At 50.9% G+C, this 20,471-nt stretch overlaps 1 protein-coding gene across 1 annotated transcript in view; it reads left to right on the forward strand.

The window, feature by feature from the left end:
- Window positions 1-20,471, forward strand: part of ACAN (aggrecan) — a gene marked incomplete at its 5' end in the record, with an annotated part of 35,274 nt that overhangs the window by 6,143 nt on the left and 8,660 nt on the right. Inside the window, 7 exons of the mRNA XM_082649307.1 lie at window positions 345-638; window positions 1,657-2,061; window positions 3,920-4,094; window positions 4,593-4,720; window positions 6,031-6,324; window positions 8,116-8,331; window positions 11,382-14,480. Of these exons, the coding sequence (XP_082505433.1) occupies window positions 345-638; window positions 1,657-2,061; window positions 3,920-4,094; window positions 4,593-4,720; window positions 6,031-6,324; window positions 8,116-8,331; window positions 11,382-14,480 (4,611 nt within the window). The remainder of the gene's footprint in view (window positions 1-344; window positions 639-1,656; window positions 2,062-3,919; window positions 4,095-4,592; window positions 4,721-6,030; window positions 6,325-8,115; window positions 8,332-11,381; window positions 14,481-20,471) is intronic.

Raw genomic sequence — 20,471 nt, forward strand, 5'->3', positions numbered from 1 at the left:
CTTGACTCATAGGAGAGATGCCCTGGTGATAGGAAGTTCCATAGAAAAGTGTGGGCGAAGATGCTTTCCGGCAGGAGTTTCCTCCCGGGCCTCACATTTGCTCTGCACTTTCCTCACTTCTTTGTCTTTTTGGCAGCTTCTTTATTGGTCCCTGTTTTAGGAAACTGACATCACCCCACCCAAAAGCCCATAGGAAGTGGAGGGCAGGATCTGAAATACAGACATGTGGGACCAGGGCTTTGAGAAGTTAGAAGCCAAACCCCAAGGAACCACATGGATCTCCCTGGGGACATGGGGCAGGCGTGGGAGGGAGCGCCTCACCCTGCCGGATGTATCTTTCGCAGGCGAGGTCTTTTATGCAACATCCCCGGAGAAGTTCACCTTCCAGGAGGCAGCCAATGAGTGCCGGCGGCTGGGCGCCCGGCTGGCCACCACGGGCCAGCTCTACCTGGCCTGGCAGAGTGGCATGGACATGTGCAGCGCCGGCTGGCTGGCCGACCGCAGTGTGCGCTACCCCATCTCCAAGGCCCGGCCCAACTGCGGGGGCAACCTCTTGGGCGTGAGGACTGTCTACCTGCACGCCAACCAGACGGGATACCCCGACCCCTCATCCCGCTACGACGCCATCTGCTACACAGGTGGGCTTGGGCTGGAGGCCGGAAAGGGGATCGTGCCACCGAAATTCGGGCCCAGAGGATGAGATCTTAGAGTGGGGGGCTGGTTTCTACCCCCTCCAAAGGACCACTGGGTACCTGAACCCCTTGTCTTAGCACCCCCTATTTTCACGGGTTCCTAGGGGAGCTAAGGTAGAAGCACTGAAGGCTGCAGCGTACCCAGCCTTAAAACTAAAACTAAACTAAAACTTTAAAAAATGTTTTTATCTTATATTTTACACAGTCTAGGTTATACTTACAATTAAGTGCTAATTATTGGAGGGGAAAAAAAACAATGAATAATTTGGAGTTGAGTAAATTTAATGACAAAACTGGTGCTAGCACAACAACATAGCTCATTTCATGTTTAACTTCCACAGCCTGATCTTACATGAAGAGGGTTACTTGTGCAAAAATAATTAGAATTTCCCGCAAAACTTCTCTTAACCTTTCAATATTCCTACCACTCTGTTTGAAGTTCTAGCCTCCTCATGGTTGCTCTCTTTGTTAATTACTAAATGGCTTGTTTCTGCCAGACCCCCGTTTGTTCATGACTGAGGCAGGCAGTTCTCTCATGGCACCTTCATCAACTTCATGAGCTCCTGCATCCTTGGGAAGATTTTTCCATTTCTCTTTGTAGCGGATTTACATTGTCCGGTTGGCTAGTTATAACATCAGATGGTCAACAGGTACTCACAAGATAGGTAAGGAGACAACTGGCTGGCATTAATCAGGAAGGGATGTTGGAACAAGATGGCTTTACAAGCAGTGAGCTGATTGGTCAGTCTTGTGCTCTGGTGACTGCATTCTCTTACAGTCTGGAAATCGTGGGCACCCCTATAATACTCAAATCGCTGAGGACCACTGCAATGGGCCTAGCCAGGTACCAGGCACACAGTAGGTGCTTTCCTTCCTTAGCAGAGGAGGAGGCAATCAGTGGCTCACCTCCCCCAAGCCAGCCCCAGGCTGAGCACTAATGCCTGTCTTTAACCCCCGGCCCCAGGTGAAGACTTTGTGGACATCCCAGAAGATTTCTTCGGGGTGGGTGGTGAGGAGGACATCACCATCCAGACGGTGACCTGGCCTGATGTGGAGCTGCCTTTGCCACGAAACATCACCGAGGGTGAAGCCCGAGGCAGCGTGATCCTCACAGTGAAACCCGTCTTTGACATCACCCCTACCGCCCTGGAGCCCAAGGAGCCCTTCACTTTTGCCCCCGAAGTAGGGGCCACCGCCTTCTCTGAGGCCGAGAACAGGACTGGAGAGGCTACCCGGCCCTGGGCCTTTCCCGAGGAGTCCACACCTGGCCTGGGCGCTCCGACGGCCTTCACCAGCGAGGACCTCGTTGTGCAGGTGACCGCAGCCCCAGGTGCAACCGAGGTCCCTGGGCAGCCACGACTGCCAGGGGGTAAGTGCCCGGCCCTCAGGGGGGCTGCATCGAGGGTAGGTGGAAAGAGCTTGGCCTGGGGGTCTTCTATACCTTTAGCTTAACCTGGGACGTGGGACAAGCCTCCCTCCTCTCAGACTTGACTCTCCTCATTTGTGAAACAAGGGGGATGGGCCAGACCAGTGATACCCACGCTCTTTTGTGTGTCTATGGCTCTTTTGCCACAAAGCATTTCCTTCCAATGAAGTCATAGGTGGTATATATCAACAGGTAGAGGTGAAGTGTGATGGAGAATGGGGGCTCTTTTTCCCAGGGGCCCTCCTAGCCCCATCAGGCACTTCCATAGAATAGAACCGCTTGAGGTCGGCTGCACTGGGTGACCCCTGGGCCTCTCACAGCACTGACCCTCCAGGACAGGGGTCAGCAAACTGGCCCGTGGACCAAATCCAGCCCATCCTCTGTTTTTATATGGCCCATGAACTAAGAGTTAAGAAACTTTTTAAATACTTGAGGGGGAAAGTCAAAAGAAGAAGAATATTTTGTGACATATAATGAAAATTATATAAAATTCAAACTTTAATGTCTACAAATAAAGTTTGATTGGAAAAAAAACCACACCCATTTGGTAACATGTTGTCTGTGGCCATTTAGGGCTATCATGGTAGGATTAAATAGTTGTGCAGAAACCATTTAGCCCACGAAGCCTAAAATGTGTTCTGTCTGGCCCTTTCCAGAAAACGTTTGCCACCCCAGTTCTGGGATGATGGTGTTTCAGGTGCTTAATAAGTGTCTGGATTATTGGAATGTCACATCACATAAAGCCCAGCTGGTCCCCAGACTCAAGTCCGTGATCAGGAAGGACGTAGTGGGGTGGCCTCCTTAAGGACCTTGGTGGTGTCCCCTCCTGGAGGAGGGGCAAATGGACACTGCCATCCACCATCACACCCACGATACCACCAAGTGAGATTTCAGCCTGAATTGCCCAGATTAATACAGTATGTTGAGAAGGAAGAATTGTTTAGAAGTTTTGGAGTAACACCAACCGTAGCTGAGTCCCAGGGTTGGCCCAGGGCTGGAGAGACCCTCACTGTCTCCACGTGGCCACCACATGGGAAGGTGCCAATGGACACATGAACAGCTAACCCAGAACAGGACAAGAACAGGGGCAGACTCAGATTGGGGATCCACAGCTGTGACATAAACTGGCCAGTCACCCAGGGGAGTGTCAAAAGCAAATGTGTGTCCAGCTGAATGCAATGGGGGAGGCAGAGTAAGTAGGGGCTCCAGGATAAGCTGTGTGGAGCCCAGACCCTTTGGGAATCTGGCAAAAGCTATGAGCTCACTCACCAGAAATACACCCGGTGCACCCACACAAACTCTTGCGGCCACTTTCAGGAGGACCACCCATCCCCTGAACCCTGGACCCTGGGCCAAGTGGAAGAAATGCAGTGGTTGTTTGATTTCTTCCTTATCCTTCTCTATATTTTCCAAATGCTCTGTAATGATTGTTTATTCTTTCCACAATAAGAGAAAATGCATTTGTTTTCAAGAGTAATAGGAAAAATGAGCAGCCTAGGAGTAGGGAGTCCAGAAAGGAGGGCTGGGAAGACTTACGGCAGAAGAGTCCTAGAAGGCTCTCTCAAGGAGGTGGCTTTCAGGAGTGGTTTGAACAAGCAGAGAGGACTAGCTTGACTAGGAATCAGATCGGGAGTAGGAAAGGAAGGAGGGGATGAAGGGAGGTCATTCCTCAAGGAGCCAGGGCTCCCTCCATACCTGCAGAGCCTTGAGAACCAGGCACCATGGTCACTGGCATTGTGGCACCTGGTCCATGCCTTGAGCCTGACCTGTTTCTCCTTCTCTCCCTCTCCTCCCCACCCAGGAGTTGTGTTCCACTACCGCCCGGGCTCCTCCCGCTACTCGCTGACCTTTGAGGAGGCCCAGCAGGCCTGCCTGCGCACCGGGGCCGTCATCGCCTCGCCCGAACAGCTCCAGGCCGCCTATGAAGCAGGCTACGAGCAGTGTGACGCTGGCTGGCTGCAGGACCAGACCGTCAGGTGACAGACTAGCTGGGTTCCCCTCTTAACCCAAACCCAACCATGAGAGGTCAGGCTTGGGGAGCCAGAGCGGGCACCCACCACACTGCATGCCCATTAATTAGTGGTTTCTGGCTAATCCCTTAACTTCTCCCTCAGAATCAAGGCATATTCTGAGACAGTGGGGATGGGCCTCAGGTGACATTAACTCCTTGGCCATTTCACCTCAAGAGACATAGAGAGAGCTCCTTGTCAAGCCCCGCAGTCTTCCCCAGCTTGGCCCTTCCATGCCGTGGGCTTTCTTCTGAAGCCAGGAATCCCCCAGCGGCCCCCAGACCCTTCCCCCAGCCACACAGGGAATGTGCTGACTGAGAAGTTCCTTCCCGGTTTGAATCCCACTGGACAGCAGAAGACACACCCTGCCCAAGTCCCCAGGTGACCTGCCATCCACACTCTGAGGCCCTGCATCCCCAGGCCCCGGAACAGGCCTTCATCCGCCCTTCCCATCCTCCTCTGCAGATACCCCATTGTGAGCCCACGGACCCCATGTGTGGGTGACAAGGACAGCAGCCCGGGGGTCCGGACCTATGGCGTGCGACCACCATCAGAAACCTACGATGTCTACTGCTACGTGGACAGACTCGATGGTACAGACCACGTTCTCACATTTTGATCTCTAGACAGGCAGGGGGCTGATGGGGTGACACAGAGAAGAGGGAATTACCATCCACCTAATCCCATTCCCACCTGGGCAGGGAGCAGGGGAAGGATCCTGTTTAAGAAAGAAGGGCTTCCCAGCCGGTCTCTCAGGTCAGGCCCCTCCTCTCCCTCCCAGATGGTTCATGTGGATTCCCCAGCATTGCGGGGGAGTGTTGGTTTCTTGAAAAAGCAATAAGTTCTAAGGATAAATGAATTAATTTACTTATACCAAAAAGTATTACATACACCTTCTGCCTCATGGAGAATCCCAATGCCTATGAACAAATCAAAGGCTCTGACAAGTCCTGCAGTAAAAAATATCTCTTTAACTCTGCTTAACCAAGCATCGCCCAAGCTTAGTTAAACACAGACCGTTGGGGCTCCCCTGGTGGCACAGTGGTTGAGAGTCCACTTGCCGATGCAGGGGACACGGGTTCGTGCCCCGGTCCAGGAGGATCCCACATGCTGCGCAACGGCTGGGCCTGTGAGCCATGGCCACTGAGCCTGCGCGTCCGGAGCCTGTGCTCCGCGATGGGAGGGGCCACAACAGTGAGAGGCCCGTGTACCACAAAAAAACAAAAAACACAGACCCTTTGTTTGGTCTTATTTCATTTCTTTTCATTTCAATTAAAATCACCAAATTACCGTTCCAGTGAACCCAATTTTGGAAATGCTCGTATTCAGGAAAGATCTCAACATTGCCACTCACTTGTTTTGGGAACTGGACAAGTTACTTAACCTCCTAGGCCTCAGTTTCCTCATCTATAAAATGTGGTTGATTTATGCTTATGTCAGAGACTTTTTTGAGTATTAAATAAGACGTGTATGAAAAGTGCCTGGTATAAGCAGGTTTTCAGTAAATGTGAACTTCCTTCCCCAAAATCAGACAGAGACCCGGGTATTGTTCTGGGTATTGGGACCCCAACCCCCAACAGCGGCTACAGGCCCCACCTCCTGCCCTCGATGAGCTCACAGGGTGGGGATGACAGTGGGGCGGGTGGGTTGGCAGGTCCACAGCATTCAGTGCTCAGTGACTAAGTGCTGTGGTTAGGGGGAGCACGGGGTGCCCAAGGGAGTTCTTCTCTTAGCCAGAGGAGGGGGTGTCTAAGTGTGACTGGAGAATCCAGAAAGGCGGGAAGGTTCTTCCCATGGTGAGAAACCAACTCATCTTACTTTAGCTGCCCTGACCCTGGGTGAGCAGAGGCTGCTCTGGCCATGAGGGTGGAGGGTCACACCTGCCATCTGCCTCTGCCCCCAGGGGAGGTGTTCTTCGCCACACGCCCGGAGCAGTTCACCTTCCAGGAAGCACAGGAGTTCTGTGAAACCCAAAATGCCACACTGGCCACCACGGGCCAGCTCTATGCTGCCTGGAGCCAGGGCCTGGACAAGTGCTACGCTGGCTGGCTATCTGACGGCAGCCTCCGCTACCCCATCGTCACCCCAAGGCCTGCCTGCGGTGGGGACAAGCCAGGTGTGAGAACCGTCTATCTCTACCCCAACCAGACAGGCCTCCTGGACCCGCTGTCCCGGCACCACGCCTTCTGCTTCCGAGGTATGTGCCTTCACCTCTCCTCCGGCACCCCTTCTGTCTGGGGTGGTGACTCCCCCGGCTCATCACCCCTGACCTCCGTCCATCCATCACAGCAAAGAGGAAAAAGGCAGTTTTTCTGGGCAGGGGCAGCTCTGGAGCTAGCACGACCCTAGACTTTGACCCCAAGGCGAGCACATCCTTCTAAAATGCTCCCAGAGACACATAGAGAGAAATGAGTAAGAACTTGGGCTCTAAGATCAGGCAGACCCGAATTTTAATCATGGCTCTGCTGCTTAGTAGCTATGTGACCTTGTGCAAGTCACTTAACCTCTCTGTTCCTCTGCTTCCTCTATAAAATAGTGATACAATAGTTTCTACCTCAAAGGGTTGCTGGAAGGATTAACAAGGGTAGTGCACACAGTATGCTTGGCATAGTGCCTAGGACATAGTAAGTGCTCAATAAATGTTACCTTTATTATTATAAGTAAATAACACACACACATATATATTCATATACTGTTTTAATTTGTACACCTTTGTCAAATTTTCACCTTCTAAATATTTCTGTGATGAGTTTAGTCAAATTATTATTCTTCACCAAGCACCAAAAATTCACATTTTAAATTGACCCATGCTGGGTACTCGATGCCATGTTACCAGTGTTCTGAGAGTGACGTCATCAAACAACTCAGTGGGCATGGCCAGGGCATGGCCAAGGCCTTGCTGGGTTCTGATTGGATGAGTTCTCACAAGGTCCATGGGTCTAGATGCACTGCCTAGAATGTAGATTGTGGTAATGGCTTGTGCCATATTTTACATATTATACATCAAAACTCAGTATAGTTGTAACTGCCCATGAATCTGTAATTATTTCAAAATAAAGTTAATTTTTAAAAAACCCTGAGAACCCCAAAGTTTCCCAGACTTTCAGGTCCCCTATTAAAACCTAATTCAAAGAAAGTTCAGTCCCACTCTGCCAGCCTAAGAAAGCCAGTCCCCTCCCAGAGGATTTGGTGAGGATCTTGCCCCAGTACCCTTCTCCCTGCTCTGGGAATTAGAAGCCAAGCCAGTTAGCCTCCCAGTAAATTCCTCCCATGCATCTCCACCATCCATGCCCAATCCTCTGTAAACTCAGCCTCCCATATAACTGCCAAGAAGTTTGGCTTCCTTCCCAATCGAGCCCACTAAACCAGAACAATTACCCCCAGTCAATGAATCCTGCCTTCAGCCATCAGTGCCAGGATGGCTTCATGCATTTTAAATAGCACTCTCCTGATTTTGATCCAGACACACTTGGAATATAATTTCTGTCCCCAAGAAAAGCAGCATCATTGCAGTACTTGAGAGCAGAGAGTCTGGCACCAGATACTTGGGTCCAAAGACTAGATCTATCACTTAGAAGCCACTGACACTGGACAAGTCACTTACCTCTGTGCCTTAGTTTCCCTATCTGTAAATGAGATAATAGTATCTGTTTCACATGGCCATTGTGAGATAAAATGATTTTATATGCATAACACCTTTAAACAACGCCTGGCAGGTATAATAGATTCTGTAGAAGAGGTGCCCCAGACCACTCTGAAATAAAGTGCCGATGGTGTGTGCATATCGATATAGCTGATGCAAACGGCTCTTATTAATTGAGGACAAGAGCCATCCTACTGGACTGGGTGGGGTGGTGGGAGGCCAAGGACCAGTAAGGTTTGTGCACTGGCCTGGCCCACCTCAGGATCCCCTAGTTGCCCTCAAGAAGGGCCAGCCTGGATTGGGTCACTGGTAAGAAGGAACCCTCACCACCCACGTGCCCTTTAGGCATCCCAGCGGCGCCCTCTCCAGGAGAAGAGGAGGGTAGGACACCCACAGAGCGCCCTGAGGTGGAAGCCTGGATCACTACTGAAGTGGGGCCCAGCGCGGCTGCTGTCCCTGTTGGGGAGGAGACGACTGCAATCCCAGAGTTCACCACTGAGCCAGAAAACCAGACGGAATGGGAGCCCGCCTACACGCCAGCGGGCACTTCCCCACTGCCAGGTCTGTGTGGCTCGGGCTCCGGGCCACGTCCCGATGCGTCACACGCCTGGCAGCCTAGGGTGTGCCCCGGTGGGGGGAGGGCAGGGTGGTCTCCCCCTGGGACTTGTGCTCTGTTTCCCCAGCCCTTACACTAGCTAAATGTGCCGCTGTGGGCAACTTCGGCCACCTCAGCGGGCCTCTAGGACAAACCCCAAGGGAGAGAAAGGGCAGCTTTGTTCATAAAACACACCTCTTTCCCTCTCTCTCTGTCTCTCTCTTTCTCTCTCTCTGTCTCTCTCTCTCTCCGCACTGTCTTCCAGCTACACACCCCCAAATGCCCAGCACTGTGTCAATCAGAGGGCTCTCACTCTGTGCTCCTGCATTTACACCCTTACTCTCTAACCTCTTAAAAACTCTCTTGCAGGGGGAGCTCCAGTAGAGGGGAAAGGGCCTGGGAGGGGGTGGCTGTGGGCAGTCTGACTGTGACCTGTCTCCTTGCCCCACTTCTCCTTCCGTGTCCCTCTTCTGGGCCAGGCGTCCCCAGTCAGAACTTGCTGAGCAACATCTGGTATGATTAAATCAGATGGGATTTGATGGGATGAAATCGGAAGACCCCCAAACCCTATTGGAAAAAGTGTTTTCTAGCCATAAGGTTTGGGAAATCCTGGCTTACAGGAAGATACAGATTTCCCCCACTGCAGACCTTCTCAGAGCCTTGGATATGCTAATATGCACTGTAAGGCAGAGGGGGGCAATGTATTCAGTGTGTGCCAAATGAATCTGACCAGAGGGTCTTTTTTTATCATGGAGCGTTTTCATTTTTTTTAATTAATTAATTAATTTATTTATTTATTTAGGCTGCGTTGGGTCTTCGTTGCTGCACGTGGCCTTTCTCTAGTTGTGGCGAATGGGGGCTGCTCTTTGTTGCAGTGTGTGGTCTTCTCAGGGCTTCTCATTGCAGTGGCTTCTCTTGTTGCAGAGCACGGGCTCTAGGTGCACAGGCTTCAGTAATTGTGGCTCGTGGGCTCTAGAGCGCAGGCTCAGTAGTTGTGGTGCACAGGCTTAGTTACTATGCAGTGTGTGGGATCTGCCCGGACCAGGGCTCGAACCCGTGTCCCCTACATTGGCAGGTAGATTCTTAATCACTGTGCCACCAGGGAAGCCCCTTCACGGAGCATTTTTAACATGGCCCACTTTGGGTAAGGCTGAATTAGAGCAATGCACAGTAACCTGTGTGCACCTTTTAGAGTCAGCTCGCCCAGGGGTACATGCATTTGAAGAAAGGACTATATCAAAGCTTCCCACTAATTTATCCAGTCATTCAGTGCACAGTTCCCAAGCAATTTGGCCACACCAAGTGCTCCTCTGGGTGCTGGAAATGCAAAACCAGAAGGTAAAGGTGCATCAGTGGAGCAGGTGGGATTCTAACCCCAAGACCTCACCCAGCAGCCATACCTGCTTGAGGCCCTTTCCTTGACCTTCACAAGGACAAGAATAACCAAGGCCTCTTTGGCATGAGTGTGTGGCTTGGCACAGGACTCGGGCAGCCACTAACGGGAGTTATCCATGGGAGGGGACTCCAGTGGCCCCATAGAAATGTTTTCCAATATTTCTTCAGTTCCCCACCACCTCGCTGATTTGAGCCTTACCGGGGAACCATCTCTACTGCTATTAACTCTGTATCTTTTTCTTCAAATTGACCTCCTTTTGAAAAGAAATGTAGATGTATTTCAAAGAGAAACGTTATATCATATCTGTAAGTGTCTATTTTCTGATATGTGGTATATATATATATATATATATATATATATATATATATATATATATATATATATAGGGTTGGCCAAAAAGTTCATTCGGGTTTTTCCATAGCCTCTTACCGAAAAACCCAAACAAACTTTTGGCCAACCCAATACGTGTATGTGTGTGTGTGTGTGTATATATCCATTTAAAATCGTCTTACATGTCACCACTGCTATATCGAACTCCCCACCCCCCCTCCAGGATTCTCCTTTAAGTGAGAGTAGGCTGTAAACCTGCCCACTGGGACCCAGTACCCTCTGTGCTCATGTTCTCTGCCTGGGAAATTAGCCCAAAAATACATGCAAGGTATAATCCCAGCTAGTTATTTTTAAATGCCAAAGGAAACAAGACAGAAAGAAAATAATGTAACCATGATTATTTAGGATGGTGGGGTTTTCTTTTCTGTTCTTTTCTTTTTTTTTCTATATTTTCCAAGTCCTCTGTAATAGGGCTCTCAGAATTGAAAAAGTTCACGTATTTTTGCAAACATCACCTGGCCCTCTCAGCCTCAGAGGGATGGGTCCGGATGAACAATTCCCACTTTCAAGGAGTATCAGCATGATAGGGAGAGCTTATTAAAACACATAGTATGGGCTTCCCTGGTGGCGCAGTGGTTGAGAGTCTGCCTGCCACAGCAGGGGACACGGGTTCGCGCCCCGCTCCGGGAAGATCCCACATGCTGCGGAGCGGCTGGGCCTGTGAGCCATGGCCGCTGAGCCCACGCTTCTGGAGCCTGTGCTCCGCAACGGGAGAGGCCACAGCAGTAAGAGGCCCGCGTACCGCAAAAAAAAAGAAAAACAAAACACATAGTGCCATGTCCCGCCCCAGAATTCCTAAGTCAATGGGGCTGGGGTAGGATCTGAGAATTTGCTTTTCTGCCAAGTTCCCAGGTGAAGGTTGGTGCTGATGGTCTGGAGACCACACTTTAAAAATCATGGTTTTAGATAAATGAGGTAATAATGTGGAAGTACTTGAAAGGTGACCTTGACTGTCTTCAGTGGCAGCCAGTCCCCCACATTCTGTAACTAGTGTGAATGGCGCCCCCTAGGGTCTCACAAAGCGTAGCCTGAGGGTGGCGGGGAGTTTCTGGTCCCCATCCTTCCCAAGAGGCTGTGCGAGGTTCCATTAGAAAATGTCTGGACACATCTCTGAGCTCTTGAGAGAAAAGTTTTACTGTGGAAGGAATGGAGTTCAGCTTCTCTGCATGAGCTTAAAATGGGGCAGAGTTACTAAATCCACACCTCATCTTTCTTCTTCCTTTCCTCCAGGGGTCCCTCCTACATGGCTTCCCACTAGCACAGCAACAGAGGAGAGCACAGAAGCCCCTTCTGCAACGGAAGTGCCCTCAGCCTCGGAGGAGCCATTGCCCTCAGAAAAGCCGTTGCCCTCAGAAGAACCATTCCCCTCCGAGGAGCCATTCCCCTCAGAGGAACCGTTCCCCTCAGAGAAACCGTTCCCCTCAGAGGAGCTGTTCCCCTCAGAGGAGCCATCCACACTTTCAGCCCCAGTACCCAGCAGGACTGAGCTGCCAGGCTCTGGGGAGGTATCTGGGGTGCCTGAAGTCAGTGGTGACTTCACAGGCAGTGGCGAAATTTCAGGACACCTAGACTCCGGTGGGCAGCCTTCAGGGGAAATTGCAAGTGGACTGCCCTCTGAAGACCTTGACTTCAGTGGGCTCACCTCTACAGTGGGCTCAGGCCTGCCTGTGGAAAGTGGACTGGCTTCAGGAGATGAAGATAGAATTACGTGGACTACCACTCCTGAAGTTGACAGGTTGCCCTCTGGAGGTGAGGTCCCAGAGGGCTCTGTCTCTGGAGTAGGGGACCTCAGTGGACTTCCTTCTGTAGGTGAGGATCATCTAGAGACCTCTGCTTCTGGAGTAGGGGACCTTAGTGGACTTCCTTCTGGAAGAGAGGACCTAGAGACCTCTGTCTCTGGAGTAGAGGACCTCAGTGGACTTCCTTCTGGAGAAGGTCCAGAAACCTCTGCCTCTGGAATAGAGGATCTCAGCAGACTTCCTTCTGGAGAAGGTCCAGAAGCCTCTGCCTCTGGAGTAGAGGACCTTAGTGGACTTCCTTCTGGAGGAGAGGGTCTAGAGACCTCTGTCTCTGGAGTAGAGGACCTCAGTGGACTTCCTTCTGTAGGTGAGGATCATCTAGAGACCTCTGCTTCTGGAGTAGGGGACCTTAGTGGACTTCCTTCTGGAAGGGAAAGTCTGGAGATCTCTGCTTCTGGAGCTGAGGATCTTAGTGGGTTGACTTCTGGAAAAGAAGACTTGATTGGGTCAGCTTCTGGAGTCTTGGACCTTGGCAGAATACCTTCTGGAACTCTAGGAAGTGGGCAAGCTCCAGAAGCAGGTGGCCTTCCCTCTGGATTTAGTGGTGAGTATTCTGGGGTGGACCTTGGAAGTGGCCCATCTTCTGGCCTTCCTGACTTCAGTGGACTTCCATCTGGGTTCCCAACTGTCTCCCTAGTGGATACTACATTGGTGGAAGTGGTCACAGCCACCACTGCAGGTGAACTAGAAGGAAGGGGAACCATTGGCATCAGTGGTGCTGGAGAAACATCTGGGCTGCCCTTCAGTGAGTTGGACATTAGTGGAGGAGCAAGCAGACTCTCTTCAGGAGCTGAACTCAGTGGCCAGGCATCTGGGACTCCTGACATCAGTGGGGAAACATCTGGACTCTTTGGTGTCAGTGGACAGCCATCAGGGTTTCCTGACATTAGTGGGGGAACATCTGGACTTTTTGAGGTCAGTGGGCAGCCATCAGGGTTTTCTGGGGAAACATCTGGTGTGACTGAGCTTAGTGGACTGTCCTCCGGACAACCAGAAATCAGTGGAGAAGCTTCTGGAGTTCTTTCTGGCATTGGTCCACCATTTGGCATAACCGACATGAGTGGAGAAACGTCCGGGATCCCTGATCTCAGTGGGCAGCCATCAGGGTTACCAGGGTTCAGTGGGACAACATCCGGAATCCCTGACCTGGTTTCCAGTGCCGTGAGTGGCAGTGGTGAATCTTCTGGCATTACATTCGTGGACACCAGTTTGGTTGAAGTGACCCCAACTACATTTAAAGAAGAAGAAGGTTTAGGGTCCGTGGAACTCAGTGGCCTCCCTTCAGGAGAGGCAGATCTCTCAGGCACATCTGGGATTGTGGATGTCAGTGGACTCTCTTCTGGAGTAATTGACTCCAGTGGGTTTACACCCCAGCCTCCAGAATTCAGTGGCCTGCCAAGCAGAGTAGCTGAGGTCAGTGGAGAGTCCTCTGGAGCTGAGAGTGGGAGCAGCCAGCCCTCTGGAGCATATGACGGCCGTGGACTTCCATCTGGTTTCTCCACTGTCTCTCTTGTAGACAGAACTTTGGTGGAATCTGTAACCCAGGTTCCCACAGCCCAAGAAGCAGGAGAAGGGCCTTCGGGCATTTTGGAACTTAGTGGTGCCCCGTCTGGAGCACCAGACATGTCTGGAGACCATTCAGGACTTTTGGACCTAAGTGGACTTCAGTCTGGACTGGTAGAGCCCAGTGGAGAGCCATCAAGTACTCCATATTTTAGTGGGGACTTTTCTGGCACCACTGATGTAAGCGGAGAATCCTCTGCACCCACGAGCACCAGTGGGGAGGCCTCAGGACTTCCAGAAGTTACTTTAATCATTTCTGAGTTCGTGGAGGGTGTTACTGAGCCTACTGTTTCCCAGGAACTGGGCCAAAGACCCCCTGTAACATACACCCCCCAGCGTTTTGAGTCCAGTGGAGAAACCTCTGCATCTGGGGATACACCAAGGTTCCCCGGGTCTGGGGTAGAAGCATCATCAGTCCCAGAATCTAGCAGCGAGACGTCTGCCTATCCTGAGGCTGAGGTGGGAGCATCTGCTGTCCCCGAGGCCAGCGGAGGCACTTCCAGGTCCCCTGATCTGAGTGGAACCACCTCCACCTTCCATGAAGCGGATCTGGAGGGAGCCTCAGGCCTGGGAGTGACAGGTAGCACCTCAGCCTTTCAGGAAGGCCCCAGGGAGGGCTCGGCTGCCCCGGAAGTGAGCGGAGAGTCAACCACCACCTATGATGTGGGCACAGAGGCATCAGGCTCACCTTCGGCCACTCCCATGGCTTCTGGAGACAGGACTGAAATCAGCAGACACCTGTCTGGTCACACCTCGGGGTTGGATGTTGTCATCAGCACCACCATCCTGGAATCCAAGTGGACTCAGCAGACCCAGAGCCCTGCAGAGGCGCATCTAGAAATGGAGTCCTCAAGCCCCGAGCACTCAGGAGAAGAGACCCAAACAGCCGAAACACCCACCTCCCCAACTGATGCTTCCATCCCAAACTCTCCAGGAGGGACAGATGAATCAGAGGCAACCATGGCAGGTATTGTTGGGATTATTTTCCTTTAAATGGGTTTGGGTAGTTCAAACTGTAGCCGTGTAGATTCAAGTTCTGAGCACAGATGAGCTGTGCAGCCTCAAGCAAGTTTCTTAACCTCTCTGAGCGTCATCTGTAGAACGGGAATAGTACCAAGAAAGATTAAGCAAGATATAAATATGTAGAGAACAAGCGTCATACTTTGCACACAGTGCACACTTGTAGATTCGTGATTATTATTGTTACAGTGGAGTTACATGACACAAACATTTATATGTGAATTCAACTGTCTGTACTTGGCATGGGAAGCACTATTTAGATAGTGCTGGAAATTCTGCTTATGCCCGTTTCCCATGGAGTGAGTGTGAGATGAGAGAATGAATCTGCTGATGACATTTATGCCCCAGTATTTGCTTTGTGCAGGGTGAAAACCTGCACAGTTCAAGGAACTATGAAGTGTCATTTTGGCTGTGTCCTGCCTTTAGACCCTGACTCCCCACCCTCACCCTGTGCAGGTGAATCCTCTGCACTATAGTGATAGCCTCACCTTGACACAAACCTGGCACTGGGCACCAGAGGCTGATGATTTTCCTTTGCTTTTTGCGTTGGGATCCCTTGCCTCCCCCTGTGTACTGAGAGACCTTCCCCAGTCAGAGAGCCCCCAACCACTCCCAGATGCTGGGACTCAGGAGGGACAGGGTCCTCAGAAGCGTGTTGACCCAGAACCAGCCTTGTGGGCTTCTGGGGCCTCAGGCCCCACCCTCGAGGTCGTAGAGGCTGCACTGTACCCCAGGCATCTACATTCTTGATGCTCAGCCTCTCCCCGGGGGTTGCAGACCCCACCACCTGTGCCAAGGAGCCCTGCGGTGCAGGGACCTGCCAGGAGACAGAGGGACACATCATATGCCTGTGTCCCCCTGGCCACACTGGCAAGCACTGAGACATAGGTAAGAGCCTCATCGGCCATGGGGGGTACAGGCAGAGGGGTTGGGAGGAGGCAACCAAGGTCAGTTGGGGCTCAGGCTTCTCACACCGGGAAGGAGAGTACACAGTGACGTGCTGGGTAGCAGGCACAGGGTAAACATGGCACGTCTTTCTAGAGTGTCCGGTCTATGTGGCGGTTTAGGAGAAAAAAGTCAAGTAATTAAACTGAGAAATAGTTCGTTTTTTTTTGTCAAGCCAATGATTGTTTTATGAGTAGAATGCAAAACGTGCTGGAATTTTGAAGATAAAACTTGAGATTTCAAAGAAATGTTGAGCTAGGGTGTGTGTTGAGGAGACCCCGTCATGCCCCACAGCTCCTGGGAGGGGATCTCCATGGAGGCTGTCTTGCATCATGCAGAGTGGAGCCCTCCAGGAAAGACCCTATGGTCCCCTCCATGCTTGCATCTGGGCGGGGTTTGGGTCCCCTTCTGGCCCTGAAGGAGATGACACAGACAGAGCTTGTCACTCCCAGCTCCAGGGTTCATGGCTGCAGGTCAGCTGTGACCCAGCAGTGCCCCACCCCTGGGCACCCACCACCCTGGGACCCCTGTTTGCCCAAGCAGCTTGTGGGATGAGTGAGGAGTCTGGGGGATCCTCTGATTGAAGGTGGCCCTGAAAACAAGATGATTAGAATCTACCTGTCGCTCCCTGAGCACCCTGAGGCCTGTGGCCATGAGGACATCTCAGCTCATGAACATCACCACCCTTGAGAAAAGAAACTCCCGGTCCCCTCCAAGCTCAGATCTTGGGTTAGCTCTCTGCGCTGCTCCCAGGCCCTTAGCCCCGCCCTGTCTGAAGTCAGGCATCAGAGACCCAAGGCCTTCCCTAAAAGGGCTTCATACCTAGGACACATGCAAAATACCTTTACATCATACACAAAGAAGCATTCTGTGTTTATAGACATTAATATATATGCAGAATAACACCTCATAATACATTATATACTCATAATATAAAGATGCTGTATCCTTGGCACTTAGACAGGAAATATATATGTTTATATAAACAGGCACTAAGGTGAATACCTATTCACTCTCTCCTGATTTGGGGTCAGCCTGTGCCCACGTGTGGGGAGCCGTGACTGAGAACACTATGGGCCTCCGTGGCCAGAGAAGGTAGGCTCTCCTAGGAAGGTCCTGGCCTTTCTACCGAGGGGACAGTGTTTCCACTGAGCCATAGTGACCCCAGGGGCTATAGACATACCCCTCTGTCATCCACCCCCAAGGGAAGGCAGAGCACTGCCTCTGTCCTGGGAGAGCCCGCCCCTGATGAAAACTTGGGGAGACCTTGTGCACTTTCCAGCACACAAAGTCTTCAGTCAGCAGTGAGAGTGGCTCTGTCTCTCCCGTGAGCAGTGTCCCTGGAGGGCATCGTGCCAGGTGTGCAGACACGTCCCCCCCTGGGTCTGGGTGTGCAGATGGAGAGCAGCAGGGGGCCCATCTTGGGTGAAGTGCTGTGGAGCTCAGCTCCGTCAGCCAGCTCATCCTGGGTCAGGGAGGAACAGACTCAGAGCCCGACAGGACTTCCGGGGTGGGGACAGCCGCCAGGACCAGAACCCCTTTGCCCTCTTTTAGTATCTTTTGACACCTCTCTCCATTCTTAACAACTGCTTCCCCAATCTGATGCTTGAAGCAAAAATGTGACGCTGGTATCAGAAGTCACACAGCAAGACTCATGTCCTGGCACCTCTGAAATTAGAAGTAGGTGACAATGGCCCTTAACTAATCTGCTATAAGGACAGCTTTTCTCTAATGGTGTATATTTCCAAAGGGCTTTCTTTCCCACAGTTTCTTCCTAGGCAGCTCTGAGAGCTTGGTAATCATCCCCATTTGAAACTGCAGCACAGAGAGGTTAAGTGATTTGCTTAACTTCACTGAGCAAGTCCAATCAAGAATTGAGGTGTTCGCTGTTGAACACACTCGGTTAAATAAGAAGCCTTCTCTTGAACATAACAACCGGTTGTCGGTCTTAAAGAGCTAGAAGCCAGACTTCAGGGGAACCAGAATGAAAAATAGCTGTAGAATTGGAGTTGGTCCAACTAGACACTCACAGACAAGCCCTCACTACCTCATTTGTAAATAGGGTCAAAGGTAGCGGTTCTCAGCTTCAAAAAATTCTGATGCCTGGGTCCCACCCCTGCAGATTCTGATTGGAGTGTTTCTGTGGTCTTGGCACTGGGTCTCATCCCCGCAGATTCTGATTGGAATGGTCCTGTGGCCTTGGCACTGGGGTTTTTTTTTTGTTTTTGGGTTTTTTTTTTGCGGTACGCGGGCCTCTCACTGTTGTGGCCTCTCCCGTTGCGGAGCACAGGCTCCGGACGCCCAGGCTCAGCGGCCATGGCTCACGGGCCCAGCCGCTCCGCGGCATGTGGGATCTTCCCAGACTGGGGCACGAACCCGTGTCCCCTGCATCGGCAGGCGGACTCTCAACCACTGCGCCACCAGGGAAGCCCAGCACTGGGGGTTTTTAAACTCCCAAGTGACTCCAGTGTGCAGTCAGAGCTGAGAAACACTGCTATGAGGATTAAGACCATCTGTGTACATCTGACCAGTTCCCCTTCCCCATCTCTCAAGCCACTGATTACAAAAAGCTTTGTCATCTCTAAAGGGCAAGTGGTAAGAGTCATCCACATGCAAAATCTGGGGTCTCATTGTCCATGACTCTACCCGTGGGGTCCCAAGTCGCTCCTTTTCAATTCAGGCTCAAGATCTGGTGCTTCCAAAAGGACTGCAGAAAGTGTCCAGTATCCACAGATCACCCACCTGTCATCTGGCTCTAGAACTGAGAACCACAGGTTGTTAAAAGACTGTATAGATCAGTGTCATCTTGTTTAGTCAGCGTTCCACAAATAAGTTCTTGATAAATTATTAATCTCTACTCTTTACATCAAAATAAATATGTTTAATGAATACTTAGATTCTTTAGCAATTAAAAGCAGGACTGGGGACTTCCCTGGCGGTCCAGTGGTTAAGACTCTGCGCTTCCCACTGCAGGGGGTGCGGGTTTGGTCCCTGGTCAGGGAACTAAGATTCCGCATGCCTAGCAATGTGGCCAAAAAAGAAAAGCAGGGCTATCCTATTCGGATCCACTTAAAAAGCAGAAGCATCCTCCCCACCTCCATTGCTAATACAGTATTTCCTGTGGGGATTAGATTTCTGATTCTGAGGCTTCAATCCTGGCTACTCCTTAGAATCAGAATAGCTGGGCCCCGCCCTGAGCTATTCTGATTCACTTGGTCGGGGTGGGGGGGGGGCGGGGCGGGGACGGGGACTCTGGTGCTGGCGGTAATTCTTTTTAATCTAAAGATTAACTACCACAGTGATTCTAATGGGCAGCTAAATTTGAGAAATCAGATCTCACATCCAGTTTCCCAGGAATCACTGGCATTGCCTGGATTTCTCTAAACTCCTTGGTTAGAAGGGCGTGAAATTAAAATTTAATCAGCCTCTTTTCTGTTTAACTGACATCTTTTACTTTGTGGACTTGGGGTTCTGATCTATGACCTGACCCTGTCTCTCCCCCTAGTGGGGTGATGTTTGAATTCCAGTGACACCTTATCCCTGGGAGGTGGGGGGAAGTGCTTTCCAAGCAAGTGAAAATACAGGGTTACAAGTGAAAATACAAATTACACCTTCTTGACTTAACCAAGAAGTCCATGGGCAGATTTTAGCAGGCAACTAATTGAATTTAGCAGGATATTAAAGTTACATTCAAGATCAAACTTTAAAAATATAAACAACTTGATAGTATAAATAACTATAACATACTTTTAATCTAATCATGTTTGTTTTTAAAGCAAATTGGAACTGATAAATATGCTCTTGTAATCCTTCTGCCAATTGTGATACACCAGAAAGTGAGTGTACATATTCAATTCTGTTCATCCTGATTAATCCTAGGTCTTTGCAGGGTGCAGAGCATCTGTTGAGCTAAGAAATTGTCTCTGTGCTTCTTGAGGAGATTTTCCCCCTATACTTGTCCAGGAAAGTCATGTCCAGGGTCAGTACATACAGCTGCACAGGTTGTACACAGAACAACTTGAGGGGTACAATTCTTACCATGCTATTTACGAGTGGCAACCCCTTTGGTTGGGTATCACTTGAGTAAAAGCGCCTGCTGTCACTTCATTCAACCTTTTCTATGAACAAAATAAGCTCTGACTTGGAAATCCTGGGCTCTGACCCAGGCAACAGCTGGACAAGACCCCTTCAGGGTGGAGACCTGTGGTCTCCAACTCAGAACCCTCACCTTTACCAGGGTTCTCAGTTATTTTCTCCCTTAAGTTAGAGATATCACTAGAGGGCCTTGTTCAGGAACAAACCATCCCGTTTGGTTAGAGTAGAGAGAAGAGGACTCAAAGTCCCTGCTGCTTAGTGATGACCGGTGAGCCCTTGGCTGGGGCAGCAGAAATGGTAATGAGATGCTGAGATTCAGGAGTCCAGTGTCTCTCTCTCTCTCTCCATGTGGAACAGAGGCCCAGCTTTCATCCTCATGGTCTAATTCTCTCCTCCATCTTCTCCAGTCTGTCTCCCTCACTTACCAGCATGGGCAGGTCACTTCATTTGTTTTCTTATCTGTAAAATGGCCCAGCGACATCCATGCCATAGGGCCGCTGGGAGGATAAGTGTGTGTGAGACATAGTGTCTGGCTCAGAGAAGATTTTGGGGAGATATTGGCTCCTTCTCTTTCCTCTCTTCTTTCATACAGTCTGCCCATTGCCCAAAGCCCTTCCTGTCCTCCATCTGCTGTCACCTTGTCTGGGGTACCCAAAGTACAGCAGGGCCCAGCCCAACTCTTCTCATGGTTCCAGAAGACAAGCAATGTTCCAATTGCCTTCACAGAAAGAGGTGGGCAAATCAGGGCCAGAGTGGCTCTTCCAGCCAGTGGAAGGGGAGAGGATGCACCACAGGCCTGAGAAGGCCCCACGCAGGATGCTCAGCCCTCTCCGTACTGTTGAAGGCCTCTCTAAGCTGCTCCAGAGCCACTCACAGGCTCTCTGGTCTTCAGGATTAT

This window comes from Grampus griseus (assembly GCF_964374135.1).
Source record: "Grampus griseus genome assembly, chromosome: 2".
Classification (NCBI taxonomy): domain Eukaryota; kingdom Metazoa; phylum Chordata; class Mammalia; order Artiodactyla; family Delphinidae; genus Grampus; species Grampus griseus.